At 45.3% G+C, this 21,968-nt stretch overlaps 1 protein-coding gene across 1 annotated transcript in view; it reads left to right on the top strand.

Annotated features, from left to right (window-relative positions):
- LOC146205538 (A.superbus venom factor 1-like) overlaps window positions 1-21,968 on the top strand; it is a 107,550-nt gene that overhangs the window by 18,479 nt on the left and 67,103 nt on the right. Inside the window, 10 exon segments of the mRNA XM_084607403.1 lie at window positions 1,291-1,536; window positions 3,196-3,354; window positions 4,991-5,119; window positions 9,536-9,607; window positions 12,558-12,752; window positions 14,101-14,256; window positions 15,368-15,497; window positions 17,335-17,388; window positions 19,114-19,293; window positions 19,638-19,767. Coding sequence (XP_084463529.1) covers window positions 1,291-1,536; window positions 3,196-3,354; window positions 4,991-5,119; window positions 9,536-9,607; window positions 12,558-12,752; window positions 14,101-14,256; window positions 15,368-15,497; window positions 17,335-17,388; window positions 19,114-19,293; window positions 19,638-19,767 — 1,451 coding nt within the window.

Below are 21,968 nucleotides of genomic sequence, written 5' to 3'. Positions count from 1 at the left end.
CCACCGATTAGTGAGGCAGATAAATTATACGAGACGCTTTAGTGGAGGGCTGTGGAAATTTCGACCGCAAGAGGTGCTTTAGCGTGCACTGGCATCGCACAGTGCACGAGAGCCTTACAAACTTGGTGTAAATTGCGAACTGCTGTATAGGAAAGGAAAGGCGTAGTATCTTTCGCACTTCTCGCTGGACACCTGAGCCGCGCCGTATGGGAAGGAAAGAAGGTGGGGAAGAAAGAGGTACCGTAGTGGAAAGCTACGGAATACCACCTATCGCCCATTGACTTTTACGGGCACTGATGTCGCTTTGCCAGTCTCTCTATGATAAACCGCCAAGGAAAACAATGCAAAGCAATGCTTTTTAATCAGTTTAAGCGGTGTTAAACACCGGCTAACTTTCTCCATGCTAAAATGTGGTTCTCCTGTGTGGTCAAAATTGATTCAATATTTATCGTAGCCGTTTTCTTAGTACAGAGAGTCGCCGGTAAATGGCGCACAAATGGTACCACAAAACATTGCTCTGGCTGAGGGTATTGCTATCGCGAGTAAAAAGTAACCATATTGAATAAGGCGTCTTCCAAGAATATCTCGACTGTAAGGATGTCACGTTACCGTTAAGTTGCTTGGTTTGGCTGGGTTGGTCGTAAGGGCGGTGTGCCACATGGTCAGTGTTGTGCGGCAACAATACAATTGTCGCTAAACCACCGCGTAGCCAAAAAGCAAGCCTTTTTCGTAGTGCTTGTGCACAGTTTCTTGTCAGTCTCCTTACGCCCAGTGGTAAAACCTACTCGGCCAAGTATCTGTCCTAAATATTAAGTGACCGCGAACAAACAGAGCTTCGCTAGATCATATGGTGAGAAGTTGAAGCCTGCTGGCCTGCAGATGAGTAAGATCCAGCATTATCAACTTCTTACCACGCCGATAACTTCTACACTTCGCTGATTTCCTTACTTAACTGCGTTCAACTCCTTGTCAATCGCCAGCTATAGCTTCAGCACACATATCAAGGATACCGATTTTTTTCCGCAAAACCGTATTTCGAGAGTTGAATTCGGCCTGCTTTTGTCGTTCTTTCTTCTGTTTAAGTGTGTGTGTATGTGCAATTGGGGGGGGGGGGGGGGTGAGGAGAGAGGTTAGGCTTCAATCAAAACTTGCGTCGGTGCACGGTTTTTCTATTAAATCGTGGCAGAACACAAAGTTTTAATGCCTGCATAGTGCTCACATGGCCTATAACGCTCATTACTCAGTGCTGGCGGTAACAGATGATGAAACAGCGATGCACGTGCTTCGCAGGTTGAAGGTGGCGATGCTGAGTACATTCTGACTCGAGAAGCTCTGGAACCATACATCGGTAATCAGCTGAAGAACTTATCCTCCATCCACGGTCGCCTGGTTGTGAGAGCAACGGTCACGGAGGAAGCCACTGGCGCGAAACAGTCGGCGCAGAGTGACAAGACAGTGTTCTGCAACACACCGTTCGTCATCTCACTCAAAAAGAACCATAAAAGTTTCAAACCTGGCTTGAAGGTCTACATCACTGTAAGTAGAAGCCCAGGCTAATTTTTTGTGTGATTTGTACAGCATGAGTATTGCGCGCAAGTATAGGTCCGTTGATATGGGGTAAAAGTGTCTCACCTGCAGTGCCCTAAATAAGGAAAACAGAAGCAGTAAATATGCAGAGGTTTTCATTTAACAGATATGTCAGGCAATGTAAAAGTAGATGCTCGGGATATACAATATAGCAACAGAGGCTTGGGCGGATTAGGGGCGATTGTAGCATTAACGAAGAAAATAATTGGTCGAATACTTTAATGTTCTTAGCCTCAGATATATGGAATATAATGCTTCCAAACTGCGTACAGGAAAACAAAAAGTCACTGAATTGAAATTAACATCAATCTTATATGACTAGCGATATATACCTTGGAGAATGTCCTTTGCGAAAAAGCTGCAAGCAAAGCTTATAGAGCACACTCTTGACTGTTATAATTTTTTCATGAGATCAGGGGAGCTTACAACACTAAAATAGTAAATTTTCCTGTATAAGCAAAAAAATTTTGATTCCTTACTAGATCATTTCTAATCTCGATTAAGACGCCATCAACATTATAAGAGTACTAGAGCGAGTTCGCGTTAATCCCATGAACGGTACATGCAACAAGTTACAGATATTTCTAACTTGCATTGCTTCAGTGCCTGAAACAAGATACAGTAGCAGAAAACCGGTTTGCCAACCCTAGCTTCAATTCAGTATTACATAGTGCGAGGCAGACTTTCCATGCTCCACGCTCTAATCTCCACCAGTGGCTGTTTTATATTGGAAACGGTTGAGAGTGCAGCCAGCTGTTTTTATGGACAACAAGACGATAGAGCATCTGCTTTGTTCTTGGCGTTGCCCCTGTGTGCAAAAGTGCGGATATCTGTCACCTAAAATTGTCTGACTAGCTCCATCCGATAGAAAAGCGTGCTCCATCGCATATCTTACGCATCAGAGATACTCCCCAAGCACCTGAGACAGTCGCTATGTAGCGTATGAATTGCCGTCAAAATCTTCGCGACTTTATTTTGCACCCCGCTCTCTTCTCTTCTCTCCCCTCTTGCTGTTACCACCTATCCTTGCCCCTTGTCGAGATATAAAAGCAGGCCTGCAGTAGTTCAGATCTTCGCATGTTATTTCCTTTTGTATTCCTTTCGTAACGAGGTCTCTGCAAAGCCGCCAAGCGCTCTTAATTTGATAGTCAACATATTTCTCGCGAAGGCACTTTGCTGCTTCCTGTATTAGCTTAAGGTTTCTTGACATGTCTTATAACTCGCTAATATCCGCATCCCGGTTAAGCGGTAACCTTTCCCGGGATACCGGCAGAGCATTCTTTCGTGCTGCTTAAAAACACTAAACGCTTCATTTATAGTATTGAAAGACCAGCAGGTAGAATTATTAACGATGCATGTATGAACTAGTGCGAAAATATGTTTAACTTCGTAATACCACAACTCACTATCCAAGGTATCTGCAATGGAAATAGAGACGAACCACCGTGGAAGATACCGGACACAGGCAGTGTTGACGGACGGTGTCGTGTTACGAACTGGTGTACAGCTACGTCCTCCTAAATTCCAATCTTAAACTCAGAAGGAAGAGCGTTGTGAGAAAAAAGCTAGCTTTCGGGACGGTTATCACAATATGTTCACACTGTGCAGGCTGAAGTTACGTATGTGAACGGAAACCCTGCCGCAAACGTGCGAACCAAGGCCACACGCCTGAACTCACAGGATACCTTCGTGGCAACAACAGGCGATGACGGCGTGGTAACCTTCTTAATCCCGGTATCCATCGATTATGGGGCATTGTCCATCAAGGTAAGGAAAAAAACTATCTCGCAGGCGATCAGTGCGAATGTTGCGCTGGCGTTATATTGTGGGCGTTTTGTGTACACGTGAGTTAACTTACACTGACAACAATAAGGTATATATTCGGCCGTTAAAATATTGCGTGTTGCCCAATTATTTCAAATAAGATGGCAAGCAGTCATCTAATTTATTCCTCCGTAGTCGTTCTGAGCTTCAACCCTCTTACACCGATTCTTGAAACAACCGGCGAAGCTGGGTTTAGCCTATATTTACCTCACTAATGGCAACATATGACAGCTTCACCCTTCTGCCTACTTTTCTAATCGCAATTGCACGGTTGACACCCCACTGAGAAGTAAGAAAGTCACTACTCCTTTGCTTCCCTTTTCATTTTTCCCTCCCTCACAGTCAGGCTCCAACCATTCATCGCTGACGAAGCCGGATTTCGCCCTTAACGAGCCTGGTAATGCTAGCGCATTTAAAATTTGTCGTCATTTGTCTGCAGTCACATTTCATTAGCTTGACCATTAAGACGCCGTGCTGCTCGTACAAGGCGATATATTAATTTTCGCTTCCTGAGCAGCAACAGTTTTAGGAGTAAGCTATCGCACAGTCCAAGCATAAAGCAGTGCACCGACGCTACAGCGTGCACCCGGCACGCTACGGCACCGTCCTGCATGGAGCGGAGTGACAGACATTTCGCTTACGACCTCCGCTGTGTTAAGCAGTGCGTGTGGAGACGGTCTGGCAGCTGGCACCGCGCCCGCCATGCGCCAAATGTCAGTATTCAAGAAAAAGGAGCTGCAAGTCCATTGTCCGTGTCTGTTGCCGTCGCTGAAGGACGCACATGTACGCCCATTGTTATTATAAACTATAACCAATCACTACGGCACGCGCTGTGATTTATTACGTTTTAACGCCTTTCATAGGCGAGCAGTTGTTAATTCAGAAATATTTCAGCATCGCTACGTTCATTTTTTTTCTTTCGTGCAGCAATTAACGCAAGAAGTGAGCAAAATGTAAAAAAATTGCAGCCATTTGGCACTGTCAAGCGCTACATATGCATAGAATCAAAGCGTCTGTCCGAATGGTCTTTTGCTATTAATGGTAGCATAGGTACCGATTTCCAATGGTATTTTAAGCATAAGTAGCACAATTTCGCGTCTGATTACTGCACGAAAGCAAACAAATGTTTCAGAGGGAAAAGTATCCGTTTGCAAGAAATTGATAGCCGCATTGACGCATTTGACAATGCAATGGTCAAGCACAGTGGACAGTAATGTCACCAATGAAACGGCGAAATCAGAGTACTATCAGAGTCACCAAAAGTCATTCTTCACTGGAACAAAGAAACACTTTAAAAGAAGTATTTTTTTTTTTTTTGGTCAAGTGAAACTCCTGTCTGCCTGAATTGCACAAAATATGTCGTGTACCAGCTTGGAACGATAGGTGTGTCATCTGGCGCCACCTTTCGCAGCGTGTAGGCAGTTATTTTCCATGCGATGTTCGCGATCGTGGAGGCCGCTAGCGGCTCAGCAATAAAGACACTGTCCTTTTTTATGAGATTGCGTTTTCATTGCAGCAGGGATGTACACGTTCAGCCACTCTCATTTGCACTCCCGATTGATGCTTCATTTGTTTCAAGGTGGAAACTGACGACAGAAGATACCAACCAAAACACCAAGCCCAAGCGCAAATCAGCCTACAGCCGTACACAGACATTTCAGCCGGGTTTATTGGCATTGAAAGGAAAGACCCGAAAAACCTTGCAAGAGTAAGTCCCATCTCCTTTCAATGCTAGGAGTATCTTCGTAAGCAAATAGATTTTCTATGGAGCAGTATCTGTTGTAATTTTAGTACTATTTTCTAGAATTTGGAGGAAAAAAAGAAATTAATTAGCTTACAGGCCGCATATATAAAGAACTTCCACATAAATAGTACGTGCAGATGTGAAGACCTAGTTGAATGCATGCCGGCTGCGACCAAAATGTTCCTTTATGGGTGCGCCACGTCCAGGGTAGTATAGTAACGGGCGCGAGTCAATACAAGCATTCTTGCGTGCGATATTTCTTTTCCGCTGGGCCCCCGATTAGCGTTAACGAGATGTGGCATCTAGTTCGGTGCAGAGTTGTAAATCAGCCGCACAACTCCATGCATGCATAGCAGTAACTGAATTGCAGTAATAAAATTGCTGTGATTTAGTTACATTTTCCAAAAATATGTAGCGTAATGAATTACTTTTCCGGTCTGGTAATTCAGTAATGTAGTGAATTACTTTAGGCTAGTAATTTTGCAGCACAGTAATTATTTCTTTTGAAATTGTTTTACTAAAATGCATCACTTCTCTCTCAAGAGACAACACTATAGAGTGCCGCGAAAGCAGGAAAGACACGCGGCCAGCCTGGGCCAGCCTACAGATCGGCAAGAGGGGGCATAAATAAGCAGAACTCTGCGTCTACCTCCTGTGTCATGTGTAGCCGGGTCACGTACTGCGGCTATCCTATGAGTAGCTGCAACCATTACCCAGGCTGCAGGAGGTAAGGCGTGAAGAGGCTGCCGAAGGGACAGATGGTGCAAGACGGCCTGAGTTTAAAACTAGTTAAGAGAGCGCACCCCTTCATGGATCACTGCCTTGTCGTGGCGGAGGGGCTTGCGAAACTCGATGAAGTGGTGAGCTCTGCTGTGTAGGGCCACCCAAGATAGAGAGGTCACGGCAGAGAGTTCTGACAAAATGTGATTCACTAGAGAAGGTAACGGCAACCCACTTCAGTATTTCCTGCCAAGAAAACCCTATGGCCAGTCACAATACCATTAATGATATGGCGCCGGAAGGTGAGCCCCACGGTTGGAAGGCGTCCCACATGTTACTGGGGATGAACAAAGGGCGATTCCTAGTAGCTCCAGGACGAATGAAGCGGCTGGGCTAAAGCCAAAAGGATGCTCAGTTGTGGATGTGTCGGGAAGCGACCGGAAAGTCCGATGTTGCAAGGAGATATATCACATAGCAACATCGAATGTAAGATCTATGACGCAAGATAAACTGGATGTCGTCAAGCGAGAAATGGACAGATTGAACATTGATATCTTGGGTGTCAGCGAGCTCAAGTGGACTGGAACGGGAGAATTTATCTCCGGCGACCATTATGTCTTTTATTGTGGGCACGAATCCAAGAGAAGGAATGGGGTCGCTCTCATAGTAAACAGAAGTATGGGCAAAGCAGTGCTAGGGTACAACCCCAAAAACGACCGAATGATTTCACTTCGGATCCAAGGTCACCCTTTCAACATAACAGTTATCCAAGTCTATGCACCGACAACTACTGCTGAAGAAGCTGACGTTGAGAGATTTTATGCGGACCTACAATGCCTTTTAGACCGCACCCCATCATCAGACGTCGTTTTTCTCATAGGAGACTGGAATGCTAAAGTCGGGAGTGAAGAAATATCCGGAATTATAGGCAAGTTCAGTCTTGGCGAGCCAAATGAAGCTGCGCAGAGGCTTGTAGAGTTTTGTCAAGAAAACAAACTGACCATAGCGAATACTCATTTTCAACAGCACAAGAGGCGCCTGTACACATGGACTTCACCGGACGGTCTGTACAGGAATCAGATCGATTATATTCTTTGCCGGCAGAGATGGAGAAGCGCTATACAAGCAGCAAAAACAAGGCCTGGTGCCGATTGTGGCACCGATCATCAGCTTCTTGTTGCCAAAATTAAGCTTCGATTGAGGAAAATGCAGAAAACTAGAAGGCCTTTCAGGTATGATCTGGATCAAATTCCATCAGAATATGCTGTTGAAGTGAGGAATCGATTTCAAGAATTAGATCTAGAAGACAGAGAGCCTGAAGAGATGTGGACTGATGTGCGTGATATAATACACAAAGTTGCTGCTAAGGTAGTTCCAAAGGAAAAGAAATGCAAGAAAGCAAACTGGTTATCTAAAGAGGCTTTGAAAATAGCTGAGGAAAGGAGGATGGCAAAAGTTATGGGGGAAAAAGAAAGATGCAAGGCTCTCAACGCGGATTTTCAGAAAATCGCAAGAAGAGATAAGAATGCCTTCCTGAACATACAGTGCCAAGCAGTTGAGGACAACAGCCAATTGAGGAATACAAGAGCTCTGTATAAGACAATCAAAGATATCAAAGGAAGCTTCTGTGCTAAGCTGGGCGTGAAAAAGGACAAACGAGGCAGGGACCTCACGGAAGCCTCAGAGATAAAGAAGAGGTGGAAGGGATACACAGAAGAACTGTACCAGAATGACCCGGATGTGCAAATCCAACATAAGACGGCTGTGATTACTGATCTCGAGCCGGGCATCCTGAAGAGAGAAGTTCAATGGGCCTTAGCCAGCCTTGATAAGAACAAAGCTAGCGGAATTGATGGCATTCCAGCTCAGTTGCTTCAAAACCTCAACCATGACGACGCTGTTAACATCTGTATAGATTTTCTCAGCAAATTTGGACAACCCTGCAGTGGCCACAGGATTGGAGGAGGTCAGTTTACATCCCTATTCCAAAGAAAGGCAGTGCCAAAGATTGTTCCAACTACCGCACGATCGCGCTTATTTCGCAAGCTAGCAAGGTGATGTTGAAAATCCTCCTAGGTAGGCTGCAGCAGTATGTCGATCGGGAGCTTCCGGACGTGCAAGCTGGGTTTCGCAAGGGCAGAGGAACTAGAGACCAAATTGCCAACCTTCGCTGGATCATGGAAAAAGCAAGAGAGTTCCAAAAACCCCTCTACTTCTGCTTTATTGATTATGCGAAAGCGTTTGACTGGGTAGATTACAGCAGACTGTGGCAAGCTCTCCAAGAGATGGGAGTTCCAAATCACCTATATCCTCAGGAACCTGTATGAAGGGCAAGAGGCCACAGTCAGAACTGGGCATGGTCTTACTGATTGGTTTCCGATTGAGAAAGGAGTGAGACAATGCTGCATACTGTCACCCTGCCTATTTAGCCTATATGCTTAGCGCATCATGAGGAAGGCCGGTCTGGACGAGTCTTCAGCTGGAGTGAAGATTGCTGGAAAACGTATCAACAACCTTAGATATGCGGATGATACCCCTTTAATGGCAGAAAGTGAAGTGGAACTCAAGAGACTTCTGATGCGCGTACAAGAAGAGAGTGAGAATTTTGGGCTTAAATTGAACATTATAAAGACAAAGATCATGGCGTCTTGCACCATCAAGTCCTAGAGCATCAAGGGACAAGAAGTGAAAGCTGTGACAGATTTTCTCTTCTTAGGCTCCAAGATAACCCCGGAAGGAGACTGCAGCCATGAAATTAGGAGACGCCTACTTCTGGGAAAGAGGGCCATGGCTAGCCTTGACCGCCTAGTAAAGAGCAAAGAGATGAAGTTATGTGATGTTAGGAAGATAGTGAGAGACCGGAAAGCGTGGCGTGATATGGTCCATAAGGTCACGAAGAGTCGGACATGACTGAACGACTGAACTGAACTGAAGAGAGTGCAGCGGCACTCCCTGTTGCATCGGCTAGGGCCCAGTGTTGCATCGGCCGGGGGGGGGGGGACAAGCAGAAGGGTCCAGGGCGTGAGCATTACTGAGCGCAAGGTGGTGAGGTTGATTCTTGATAACATGGACGCAGTAAATAATCTAGCTTCTGCAGAGCCTTCAAGCGGCGAAGACAGTTCTGGACCAGCAAGGCGTCATTGGTCCACCGCTCATGTCACGAACGTTCAACCATGCTTCTGTTCTTGTTGTTTTGTTGTCGTGGTCTTATTCCTGTAATGGCACGTGCTGTAGAAAAGATGGAGAGAATAGTTGTCTGGGAAGCAATTGCACGGGAAGACGAAAGAATGAGTGCTTCGCGTCTCGAGAGTTGTTTTGTTTACTAGCTTTACTTAGTTTTTGCAGAGATAAAAACTGGAAAGTAATTTAAAAGTGATTGAATTACTTAGCAAAAGTAATTGTAATGTAATTTCAATACTTTTCGGGAGCAGTTATCAGCAATGTAATTACATTTCTGCGATTTTCATCAAAGTAGTAGTGTAATTTAATTCCTTTTCCAAAGTAATTTTGCCATGCATGACTCTGTCACCACGGCCGTTCTCTGGGTGGTGGTATTGCGATATTTCTTAACGAAAGTGTCGTATTTCGCACTCTTTTGGAAGAACGGGTGCCAGGAGGAGCATGAGCGAAGTTGGATGAAATTGCAATTTTCTCTTTCAGACGAGCGAAACGTTCGGAGCCGTGTTATTTCTGCATCCTGCTGAAAAATTATCTTCTTCGATCTACTACGTGGTAACGTATATTTCAACTTTGTCTTCCTCTGCATTTTATCCAGTGACACCGTGGATTTAGCAAAGTGCGTTACTAAAAACTATTCATGTCGTAGAGTGAGAGAAGGAAAAAAAGGCGGACAGTTTCACATTTGCACAAAGGATACTCAGACGGGAGGCCTGACAGTCGGCCGTAGGCATGAAGCGAGCCCAAAATGTTATCTATATGCAAATGGACTCAAGTTTGCATGGAAGAACACAAATTTACCAATTTCCTCGCGCACTTCTAAATGACCACTCATCTACTTCTTCAATCCCCTGCCTACTCCTAAATGATTGCACATGAAAAGAAGGGCGTCGCATTGTCATGAGCTTGCTCGTTCTTCGTGGCACATACCAAACACTATTCCTACTCCATTTCATAGTTGACTGATACTGGAATGGAGGCTAAAGCTGCCTCAAGCAGATCAGGAGGCGTAGGTAACGCCAGAAGTGATGGAAACGCAGTGTGCGCACCAAAAAATTAGCGTCGACGAAAAGTCGTGTATACAGTGCGCAACGACATGTGCAGTTTTGCAGTGATAGTTTTGCATGACCCATTCAACAAATTCATGTCGTCGCCGGCGGTGTCGTTCCCATCTTTCTTTTCCCGCTCTCTTCGCCCGTTTCTCTCACTGAGCCTGTCATGCTTCTTCCCTAATATTTTTTTTTTCACCTTACGGTCCACGAGATCCCCCTGCGGTGTCTTTTGGGAATATTCATTATTGATTACTTGCGATGTAAGTCTCCTATAACTAGTGGACCGAGTAATGTGAACTGTTATGCAGGACACCTGCTTTATGTATATGAACGAGGAACCATGTGTGAACGCGCGTGACTGCGCGTGGTGCACTTTTGACCCAAACCCCCTACCCCCTCAACCCACATACCCTGTGCAGGTTGCTGCACCCTGCTATCCAACCACACGCCGCAAGAATTCACTGGATCATAGTGACGGCGTTATAATGGGAATGTACTGACAAAAATTAGTTGTAGTTTAGCTCTGGATAACTAGTTGTATTGCAGACGCAACGGCGGAAGCTTCTTTTGTGTGCTACATTATTCCCCTATCACGCCCTATCACTGTTAGGTGCTACATTATTGGGGACACTTCAGCTCATCCTTTAAGGGTATGACGCGAGAGCGTAAGCTACCAGTCGACATATAATGTCACGCTTGAACGCTTCAAGTCGCGTATGGACGTGCCTGCGTGTCGTAGGGGTAACGAGAATGCAAACGATACTGGCAGGCTGATTCTGATATCACTCTCCCATATGAAAGGAGCGACCTGGCAGCTCCTGCCCGTGGCATAGAGGTAGCGTCAATTCAAATGTCATGGCAGGGTGATTTTTTTATGAGGAGACCGTAGCTATGCCTCTTCACGACGTAGCCGCGACCACCCGAGGTCCTGAGAACCTACCGCAGTGTAGCTTTCGCTGCAAAACACTATATACCGCACACGACTACACAGCCACTTTACAGGACTGTTTTCATTAAATGCATCGTCACAGTCATCGCTACTATCATCATCACTATAGGTACTGTCATAATTGTCAACTAAATTCATCATATTTGGCATCGCCACTATTATCCTTAAGCTATACAAGGAGAATAAAGATCTGTTTCCTACGAGCCCTGCTTGGCGTAGTGGTTTGCGCGCTCGGATGGGGATCGGGCGGACAGTGGTTAAACTCCCGGTGAAGACAGTGCGAGATACATTTTCTGGCCACAATTTCTGCGAACACTTTCTGTCCACGCCACTTTTGAAGAAAGAAAGGCTTTCGCCTTAATATAGCTAAAACATTTTCTGGCCACAATTTCTGCGGACACTTTCTGTCCACGCCACTTTTGAAGAAAGAAAGGCTTTCGCCTTAATATAGCTAAAACATTTTCTGGCCACAATTTCTGCGGACACTTTCTGTCCACGCCACTTTTGAGGAAAGAAAGGCTTTCGCCTTAATACAGCTAATACATTTTCTGGACACTATTTCTGCGGACGCTTTCTGTCCACGCCACTCTTGAGGAAAGAAAGGCTTTCGCTTTAATATAGCTAAAACAATTTCTGGCCACAATTTCCCCGCCAGGGTGGCGCAGTGGTTACGGCGCTCGACTACTGTTCCCAAGGACGCGGTCGAATCCCGGCCTCGGCGGTAGCTTTTCGATGGAGGCGAAAAGCAAGGCGCCCGTGTGCTGTGCGATGTCAGTGCACGTTAAGGAACCCCAGGTGGTCGCAATTTCAGGAGTCCTCCACTACGGCGTCTCTCATAGCCTGAGTTGCTTTGCGACGTTAAACCCCACAAGCCAATCTGGCCACAATTTCTGCGGACACTTTCTGTCCACGCCACTTTTGAAGAAAGAAAGGCTTTCGCCTTAATACAGCTAATGGACACTATTTCTGCGGACGCTTTCTGTCCACGCCACACTTGAGGAAAGAAAGGCTTTCGCTTTAATATAGCTAAAACATTTTCTGGCCACAATTTCTGCGGACACTTTCTGTCCACGCCACTTTTGAGGAAAGAAAGGCTTTCGCCTTAATACAGCTAATACATTTTCTGGACACTATTTCTGCGGACGCTTTCTGTCCACGCCACTGTTGAGGAAAGAAAGGCTTTCGCTTTAATATAGCTAAAACAATTTCTGGCCACAATTTCTGCGGACACTTACTGTCCACGCCACTCTTGAGGAAAGAATGGCTTTCGCCTTAATATAGCTAAAACAATATAGTGACGAATTCCTGAAGATGAAGCCTCATTATAGAGCGAATTATTGTACTCATGACTTCAGCGGTGTCAATGATTGCTATCTCACCCGTACAATTATTTTGCATGATTGTTCTATATAGTCATGTATTATACTTTGTTCCCCCAATAGCATCTCAGGAAGCAAGCTGCCTCGATTCATGCCTAAGTTCTGTCACGTACTCATTTCTTCAGGTCCTGTCCAAAGGAAGGATACAGCTAGTCGACAAGCTGCCTGAAGGGGAAAAGCTCGAAGAAAAAATAATCTTCCCTGTCACACCGGAAATGACACCAAGCTTCCGAGTGGTGGTGTTCGCTGTACTTAACGGGAATGTTGTAACCGACTCTATTTACGTGAATGCCGAACCAGCGTGCACAAAGAGCTCTCAGGTAAGTGCAACGGAAACTGAAACGCTGCGTTCGAAAGCAATTGCAATACACATACGCTTTTTCTGTTGTTGGTTTTTCCTCGACCCTGATCGACCAGTAGTCATAAGGGCTGAGACAATTTCTCATACACTAAACGCAGTGCTAAAGACACTTAAAATTTTCTCCCCCACTCTCTTTGCAGTCAGCATTATGCCAAGACCGCCTTTTCATTGCGTAAATATTACTGCGATTCTAACACAGCCTTACATATAGTGGCTACCTTGTTTTAATTGTTAGTTATCTTTATCTGGAGGTAATTTTCTGTCGTTCACGAAGAAATTGTTTAAAAGTTCGTCTTCGTAATCCAATTCCTAAAGGAAAGACGTACACGCACACACACACACACACACACACACACACACACACACACACACACACACACACACACACACACACACACACACACACACACACACACACACACACACACACACACACACACACACACACACACAATTCTAGTATTCAACCGGACTGTTCAAAGCATCCGAAACCACTTAATTCGGTTGGAATTTTAAAAACTGGGATACGGTTGTTGTTGCTCGAGAACCACTATTAGTATTGTAGGATCAGAAAACCCAGTTCACATAATTAGAGTTCGCGAGTTTTGAATCCAGGTTAGATGGTTCGATTTAGTGCACAGACGGTGAAGGATTACAGGAAGTGAAGCTCTAAAAATTAGGCACAGGCGGCCTTGTAGCATGGCAGTACATATTGATAACTTCAGAACTTCAGTTACAACTCAAAAATAGGAAGGGATAAGTTGTCCTGCCTCGCTCTCTACAACGTTAGAGTTCAATAGCTCAAACTGATCGCATCCCACCCCTCCTCCCCAAATCAATTTTCTAGCTCGTGTTAAGTGCAGCTCGAGCCGCAATAGCTCCTGATTTAATTAAAATATTCACTAATGCTGAACTTTACCTGTCGTAAGCTATTTAGCATAAATAGTGATAAGTCTAAGTGCAATTTCATTCAGAATTGTTTTGCCTTCAAGCACAACAGTAAAGCAGTGCATCGTAAAACCAATAGACAGAGGTAGCTGAAAGTTTTTCTCTTTTTTTTTTACATTCTTATTAGAAACTCGACAAATCCAAAGCCGTCTTTTTGAAAAATGAGCTGTCAGACAGCGACTGATGCGCTTCCGTCGCTTGGAGCAAGGGCATCACCTAAATTAATTCTGATTGAGGTGTACGACCACCATGCAACGTGCTTGCGTAATCATGTACGTGCTCCAGTTACTTGCGCACTTAGTGCGTTCGCCTTTGAAGACGTTCAGATAAACGTGAATCTCATCACCTTTCTATTCCAGTTCACTCTTGCAAGGACGCCTACTGGAAATCCACCCGAGCCTATGTCTCAGGAAACGTTGGTGGTAACGGGAACACCTGGCACGGTTGTTGGCTTGTTGGGTGTCGACCAAGCCTTGTACCTGCTCAGGAAAAAGGACCTCCTGACGAGAGACGTGGTAAGCTATAAACAGATACACAAAGCAAAAAATAATGGAGCCCGCGTGTACAACCGCGGTGGAAAGAAGTGCGAATAGCACAGCGCCTACACACTCCGCTATTATAATTTCTATCTTCCCTGTATAGTGAAACTTAACTTACGCCTAAGTCTTCGGCAATCAAACAATATTTTACTTGACTACACGCACTCAAGAACATCAATGAGCATTAGGAGAAAAAAACTTGAAAACTAAAACATGTGTCGCCTCACCGGCTCATCGCGGAAAGTATAGGCTGCGTGCGTCGACACCGATTTTCTTGACGGATCTCAGAGGCTACGCCGCAGCACTATTCTTTTCAAAACGGGTGCAACTCGTCCTTTTCGGTAAGGACGACAAAACTTTTACTCTATGCATGGGAAGACTCCTTTCACAAATAAGTGCGTCTTTCGCTGCAGAACAAACATAAAACACAGGCAAAGAATCAACATTTACCTAGAACAATAATTGGATGGAGCTGCCTTCAGTGCCCCTCAATATGAGGTGGCGAAGTTCAGGCAGACATTCCAAGAAGTCTCTTTCTAAGCTCTCATAAGGTTTCTATAAGTCATCACCGTGTCATAGTGTAAGGTTGCTAACCTATTTTATAAACGCACTCAAAAAAAAAAAAAACGGGGTCGTTGTTCCGTTTTGTACCTTGACAGGATGGATTCCACCACCATATGCAACGCCCAGTTTTTATCTGGCTTGGCAGCAGTATTTCGGTCCGAGGATATGAGGTCGATCCCGGCCGCGGTGGTGGTGCTAGTGCAGGTAAAGGACCCCAATCGGTCGGAATTATTCGGAACACTCCACTACGGCGTCTCCATAGCCTGATCTGCTTTTCGGCGTCACATCCCATTACCAAACCAAACCTTCCGAAACACAAACGTGCAAACAGTGGAAATGTAAAACGAAGCAGCTGACAAAGCTGCGTCCTATAGTATCAGTCAACGAGTTCCAAAGCGATCATTTCTATAAAGACAGTTGTCGAAGCAGCAAAAATTGAGATGAAAAGCGTTAACTCAGTAAGCGCTTGCTAACAGATTAAAGCACTCAAATCGATGTAATCCACGGCGCCTGTCCTTCGCAGTTGTTCCGGTCTCTGGACTCCAAAGACCTGGGGTGCGGTGCGGGTGGAGGAACGGACGCGGTCGAAGCACTCTCCAACTCCGGCATTGTGTTACTTACGCAAGAAGACATGGGCAACCCCATGCGAAGAGGTGAGGCCGCCCGAACCGAATCGCAGTATCTGTAGTTTTCTTTTTATGGGTCATAAATACTGCCATCCCTTCATATCTTCTTATAGAGCAAATAAATTATCCCATATGGAGCCGAGGAGAGCCCGGAATCCATTCAGACGGCAAAGGCGGTAGCGATTTGCCCCACTGCTCAGCCGCCATTATTACTTTCCTCTTTGTTTAGAACGACATCACACCAATAATTTAAAGCTTTTGATGGATTTAAGCCATTTCTATGAACTTTATTCTTCTAAAGGTGCAAGTCGGCGCGTTATCCTTGGAATTATTCTTTGGCCGCACTTAAATACCCGTCGTATTATGCTTGCATCAAGCCACCTGAAAAAGCTTGATATAACAAAAGTACAAAGCATCCGCATAGTCAGCATTTGCATCGCTAACCTTGTTAGCTATACAGGCCAAGCGTCACGAATTCGAAACATACCATTTAAGCGCCGTGTACTTATTACTGTCGGGCGTCCCAAACATACGGCCGCGGACCACATGTGGCCCGAGGGGCTGTGCAATGCGGCCCACCGGCTCTAAAACGATTAGCCCTTTTTTTTTTTTTTTTTTCGAAAGCACACGTCATCTCACAAGCTAGTTTTACTGCCACACCCTTTTTTTAACTAAAATCAACTTACAGACCTCGTCCCTAGGCGGTACGAGTTCTTCGTGAAAATAAAAAGAGGCACTGGCCCCTTAATATACATGTATCAACAGAGACGGACGTCAGCTGCCTTTAAGAGCGAAGCGCCGGACAACCCGCTCTCACTGTCATCTCTAAGTCTGGTTTTTGTTTTTACTAAGGATAAATGATTGCGACATTAATCATTGTACCCCTTCAGTATCTAATTTGCGAGCCAACCTGATGTGGCGACCGTCTGGCGTTTAGGCAGAAGTCAGCGCGCCGCTTTTCTTCACAAGTTTTAGTTTTCTAACTGTTTCTATTGTTATCTTGTGTTATTTTATTTTTCAGCTTCCTGGCCTGCAATGGACGAAATTTTCTCGCTTCGGCCCGCACAGAAATAGGTGTTTGAGACTCTTACAACTTGCGTACAACGTCTCATGTCAGCATTTGCTAATAACCTGCGCTTTCTGGTCATATTTCTTTCATCACTGTGAGGAAACAGTATGAAGAAAAACAGGCCGCGAATAGCTTTCATCATCTCTTGTACGTCGTACAACAGAAGCAACGCGAAGGCATAGAGCTTTGTCTGTTGGTACTCGCAGATGGCTCTTTCACTTTTCAGTGTCATACGCATGTCTGATACACCAGTAGACACCCTCGTCTTTATGCGCGTCCTTGTGCGCGGATTCGTGTTCCTGCTGAGCGCAACTATAGAGGGGGAATGAATAGGTGTTCCCTGCACCTTAAAGGCATGCAGTGGCTATGGATCAAATGGCTCAACAGAACTGATGCTTGAGCGAGTTGGTATGCAGAGCAGCGCGACTTAGACAAGACAAGGGTGTATAGAAAGACACACACAGATAGGTACTGTCTGTGTGTGTTAGAGAGCACCTGTGTGTGTGTGTCTTTCTTACACCCTTGTCTTGTCTAAGTCGTGCTGCTCTGCATACCAACTCGCCCAAGCATCGGTTTTGTTGAGCCATATTATCCATATCCACTGCATGCCTTTAAGGTGCAGGGAACACCTATGCATTTCCCGCTATAGTTGCACTCAGCAGGAACAGGAATCTGCGTGCTGTCTGTGTGTCAGACAGCACTTTTGTGTGTATCTTCCTTCCGGTCTCGTCTAAGTCGCGCTGCTTTTCTTCAACATGGCTCACACTTGTCTATATTTTTTTTTTTACCTTTCAGGCATCGACTGCCACGAGGAGCGAAGGAGGAGACGACGGGCTGCACTGGACATGTGTAGGTCGATTTTTTAATTTCACATGACACGCTTCCTATGCACAGATTAATAAAGGTGTTATTTTTTCTTACTGACTTGCATATTGCATGGGCCGACTAGAGATTTCAAGGCTCCTAAACACTACCCAAAAGTAGTCTAGATATTCGTTTTAAGTATGAAATTCCTTGTAGAAAAGGCGCAGCCCATTCTATACGGCGTCTCATAGATGACATTAGCCGCGCTTGCGCCTTGCAGCCTTCGCCATCAGCCACGGCTACTTTCGCCACTTTTCTTTTCTCACAACCAATTTTTTTCTTGGTCAAAACACGAAATGTTATTATCCATGCAAGTGGCGCAAAAGACTGCGGCGATCGTCGAGTGGTCTGATGCTGCGGTGGGCGACGTCGGACAGTTTGTCCAACCATCGTTTCACACCTCGCGCACGGCTCAAGCTGTTTTGCTGCGGTTCACCATTTGCTTGAAAAGCTTCCGAATGTTTCTAAAAAGTTCGCCCTCACGTTAGGCGTCAAGTTCTTGCTTAGGTTTGGCTACGGGTTACAATGTTCGCCTTAATTTAACGACAATACGCTTTGTAAACAGTTGCGTATATTGCGATTTCACAGCTTCTTCTCAGATTGTGTGCTACCTAGTACTGATGTCCCTGCTTCTAGGGAATATAGTGCACTTAGTATTCCAATCATACAGGGCTCTTCACACCATTTAGCGAACGTGGTAGACATTTCTCAAAGAAGACAGTGTGGCCGAGCATTCTCCGCCATTTTTGTGTAGACAGATTTTGCCGACCTGCCAATGTATTTTCTGAATTTCTAGAGTCTTGCACCTCCTTAAAAAAAGGAAACAATCCTTTGCTGTCTAAGCTGTTAGTTTATTAATATTAGTTTCTATATATACAGTTTCAATGGAATTATATCTTTGGGTGCAAGAGTTACCCGTTAGTGTCTCCCTCTAAAAACCTGTGAATTGGCTTTCTTCAGGCCGGATGTACTACGTAAGCTAAAAAGAACATTGGTTTGAATATAAATGCCAAATGTCCCTGAAGGGGTATTAAACAAGAAAATTGTTTGTCTAGTCTCCTTCCGAGAATGATCCTTTGTCGTCACCGTAATTAGGTGCAGCTACAGGATTGTTTATTCTGCCGTTCAAAATCTAGCACTGAAATGAAATCGACTGCCTTTTTTCCTTTTTTTTTTCAAATTTTCCTTTCTTGTTTTTTTTTTTCTCTTTTGTTCAGTTCATTCCTTACTTGAATTAGGTCCCCGCCATGTTGCTCAGCTGCACGCTTTGTCATCTGTCTTTTTTATGGCGCATGCTGTCGTGCACAAAGTGTGCCCTGCTTTTGCGGCGCTCTGATTGGCCGAGGCGGGATGCGTTCCTTCCATCTGCAATGGCACACTTGAACGCGCGCCAAGAAACGCCACGCGACAGGAACGATGGTGTGTACCGTCCAAACTCACACTTGCCGGAGAAAGTGTGATAGACACAGCGCCTTTCTTTTCCTGTAAACAAATTATAATTACATGTAGCACTGCAAATGCCGACAAGAGGCTAACGACGGGAGGCAAATTATAGGATAGGAAGGGTAGGCTTTTGCCATTCTCCTCTTAAGAGACATCCAAGAGACCCTTTAATTTTATTTCGTCTTGGGCCATCCCCCAGTACGAGTTTGTGCCATTTGTTATTAGGCCAACAGCATTTTCACTGACCAGAGAAATATTTCTTCGCAGTGGAGGGGTACGAAGACGAGACGGTGCGCAAGTGCTGCTCGCACGGCCAGCGGCCAGACAAGTTCCTTCGTTCCTGTTCCACAAGGGTGGAGATCCTGAGGAAGTATATGGAGCAGGGAAACGCCCATATCACGCAAGAGTGCGTGGATGCCTTTGAGCAATGCTGTATGGCTGCCGAAGGTAAGCGCGCAGAAAAATACAGCTGTTAGGTCGCTTCTGTTGTGGCAATAACCTGGTTACTTTTGTTACAGTGTCCAAGTTCGTTATTCACAGGATATCTGCAGCGCGTGCGCAGCATTATAACGAGTGGGGAGGGGAGGGGGGGGGGGGGTATTCTGGCTAACCAAACACGATCCGATGAGGAAGAGGCGACAAGCTCGCATGACCATGAAAACACATGGCATAAAGGACAGTTCTTGAGAGAAATGCTACGTACAATCGTATATTTCGCTTCTTTACTTAGTACATTAGAGAACATTCATCTTTTATTTTTAACAGCAGCATGCACCCATCTTTCCTTGCAGAGGTTGCCGCTCAAAGATCCTCATTCGCTCCAGCTCAAGAGCTCACAGACGAGCTCGCACTACTCGAAGAACGCGTCGAAATTCGCGAAGACTTTCGAGACACGTGGCTGTTTCAGAGCGTATTAATTAGGTAAGATATAACGCCCTATAGGATCAAACATTTGGCTTGAGATGAGTATTTTTGTACGTTTTCAAGCGCAAGAGTCGATTTGAATATAGTCAGTTCTCATCGTGACTCGATTTTTCTTTTCTTTTTTTTTTTTTCCCCTTACGGTCTGTGTGTCGTGTGGGTAGCACATCCGAAGGCGCGGTAACACTTCGATTCGGGTCAATCAATTAGGCGCAGAAGAAGTAAATGCTGCAAACTCCCGTCCGAAAACTGCCAGGATAATAACGCGATTTTGGCCGTGCCCGAGCATTTTTAGTAAAATGACTGACATTCAGCGTGGCCATCGTCGTAATTTCTGCAGTTTGATAAATGCTGCGGAACTACAGGGGAATGAAGTTTCACGAAAGCGTGTCGAACGATACTGGCAATTTTTTATTGCTACGGATATTTTCGTTCTATAACTGTGATCTGCACCGCATCAACGAGCACAAATGATATGGACAGTACAGAACTATATACTTCAGAAAAGTTAGCAACGGCAAAGAATGTTTTCACTCTTAAGAACTCTGGTAAGTGCGCCTGGACAACGCAGGCAGTTATCTGCTCAGAAAAACTGAACTTGATCACTGTGCCAGTTTACCGGGAGGATAAAAATAAAACCAGAAATATTTTGCTCGGTTTATCTATCACCGGGATAGCGTTAAAGGTACCATTCTCCAGGCAACTGGGCGTCGGCGTTGTGAGCGAAAAATCACGAGCATGCCTCTGGCAGGTGCTGGTTGGCAGGTGACAAGGCCAGGCACTGATTGGTCACCAGATTGTGTGACGTCCCGAGACCAGGTAGAACGCGAGGTAGAAGATGGGTTACACGGTATGAAAGAGCACTGAACAAGGGTAGAGGGGGACAAAGAGAAGAAAACACCACAGGACTGGCGCCTTTTTCACAACTGATTTATTGGGAAGAAAACGAAGCTTATCTAAGAACGAAAACCTCCAGCAAAAAAAAAAAAACGAAACCGAAATCAAAACTTTCGAAGATAGCTAATTTCCCTCTTCGATAACGAGAGCGAAGGCTTACTGACGCAATTACCCCACTAGGCGATATGGAATGCTTCCTCTCTAACCCTTTGTTGTGGATGCCGATACAACACCTGTGTCGCGTCAAAGATAGATTAGCAATTATGGCATTCCCGGAGGTGTTCATTCACTCCCGAAGATTTGTCGTTATTGTGCTCTTTTAGGCGAATGTTCAAACAGCGCGCGGTTTGTCCTATGTACGCCAGCCCATAAACCTCAGTTTCGTCTCTGCACTCTAAAACTTGGTAGCCGTGGCAAGCGTTGTTTCGACGTGCTACTATACATGTGGCAAAGCCGACGACGACGAAGTCTGCGACGCCCAGTCCAGAAACGGGGTCCAAAGATCTGCGGCATAATTGATGCACAAATTGCGGGATCGGGGATTAAGAGGGTAGTTAACTGCACGTACATGAACGAATATACGCATTTGGAGCCGGCAGACATTAACGCTACCAGGTCGTACAATTGAAAGCGATGTTCAGCATAATAATGGTTCTCAGGCTCCACAGCCTATGAAGGACGAAAATGGAGGTCAATCACGCCAATGAAAACGTTCGCTCTATGCGTGAAAGTTTCATCGACAGTGTGCCATGTGCGCGGGACGTTCTCAGAGCACAGCCCCATCCGCCCCAATGGTGGAGCCTGTTTGACAAATTGGCTGCATTGAAGAGGTTTTGGAGTCGTGTATAAACGGATGTTTGGCACCTCATTGTATTCTTTGCTGGCTGCATTGCATTCATGATTAAGCAGTCCATAAATAAAAATAAACAGCGGTGTTCACGCTCCTGGGCCTCCACAGTTTGTGGGAGACAAAGATGGCAGTGAGACATGCCGACATCGTTGTTCGTTCTGCCCGTGAAAATTTTATGAAGAGTGTAACATAAGCTGCAGAGGTGTATCTCGCGGACAAACGGAGCAGCCGCTATGAATTGCTGTTCTGGAAGATTTGACCCAATTGAAAAAAAAAAAAAAAATTACCGCGCCCGGCTTGCCTGTACTGGAGTGCTTTAGCAGTGTCTGTATTGTTTGAATTGTTGTGTGAAAGGACAATGCAAAACGAAAAAAAAAGCGGTGTAGTCTTGTGGTAACGCATACGCCGTCCGTGCACTCGGGAGTTACCAAGTTCGATCCCTGGTGCCGCCGGG

Source organism: Amblyomma maculatum, chromosome 1 (genome assembly GCF_055883805.1).
Source record: "Amblyomma maculatum isolate TAMU_Amacu chromosome 1, ASM5588380v1, whole genome shotgun sequence".
Taxonomy (NCBI): domain Eukaryota; kingdom Metazoa; phylum Arthropoda; class Arachnida; order Ixodida; family Ixodidae; genus Amblyomma; species Amblyomma maculatum.
Note: the sequence above shows the minus strand (reverse complement) of the source record. Positions and strands in the feature narration are given on the sequence as shown.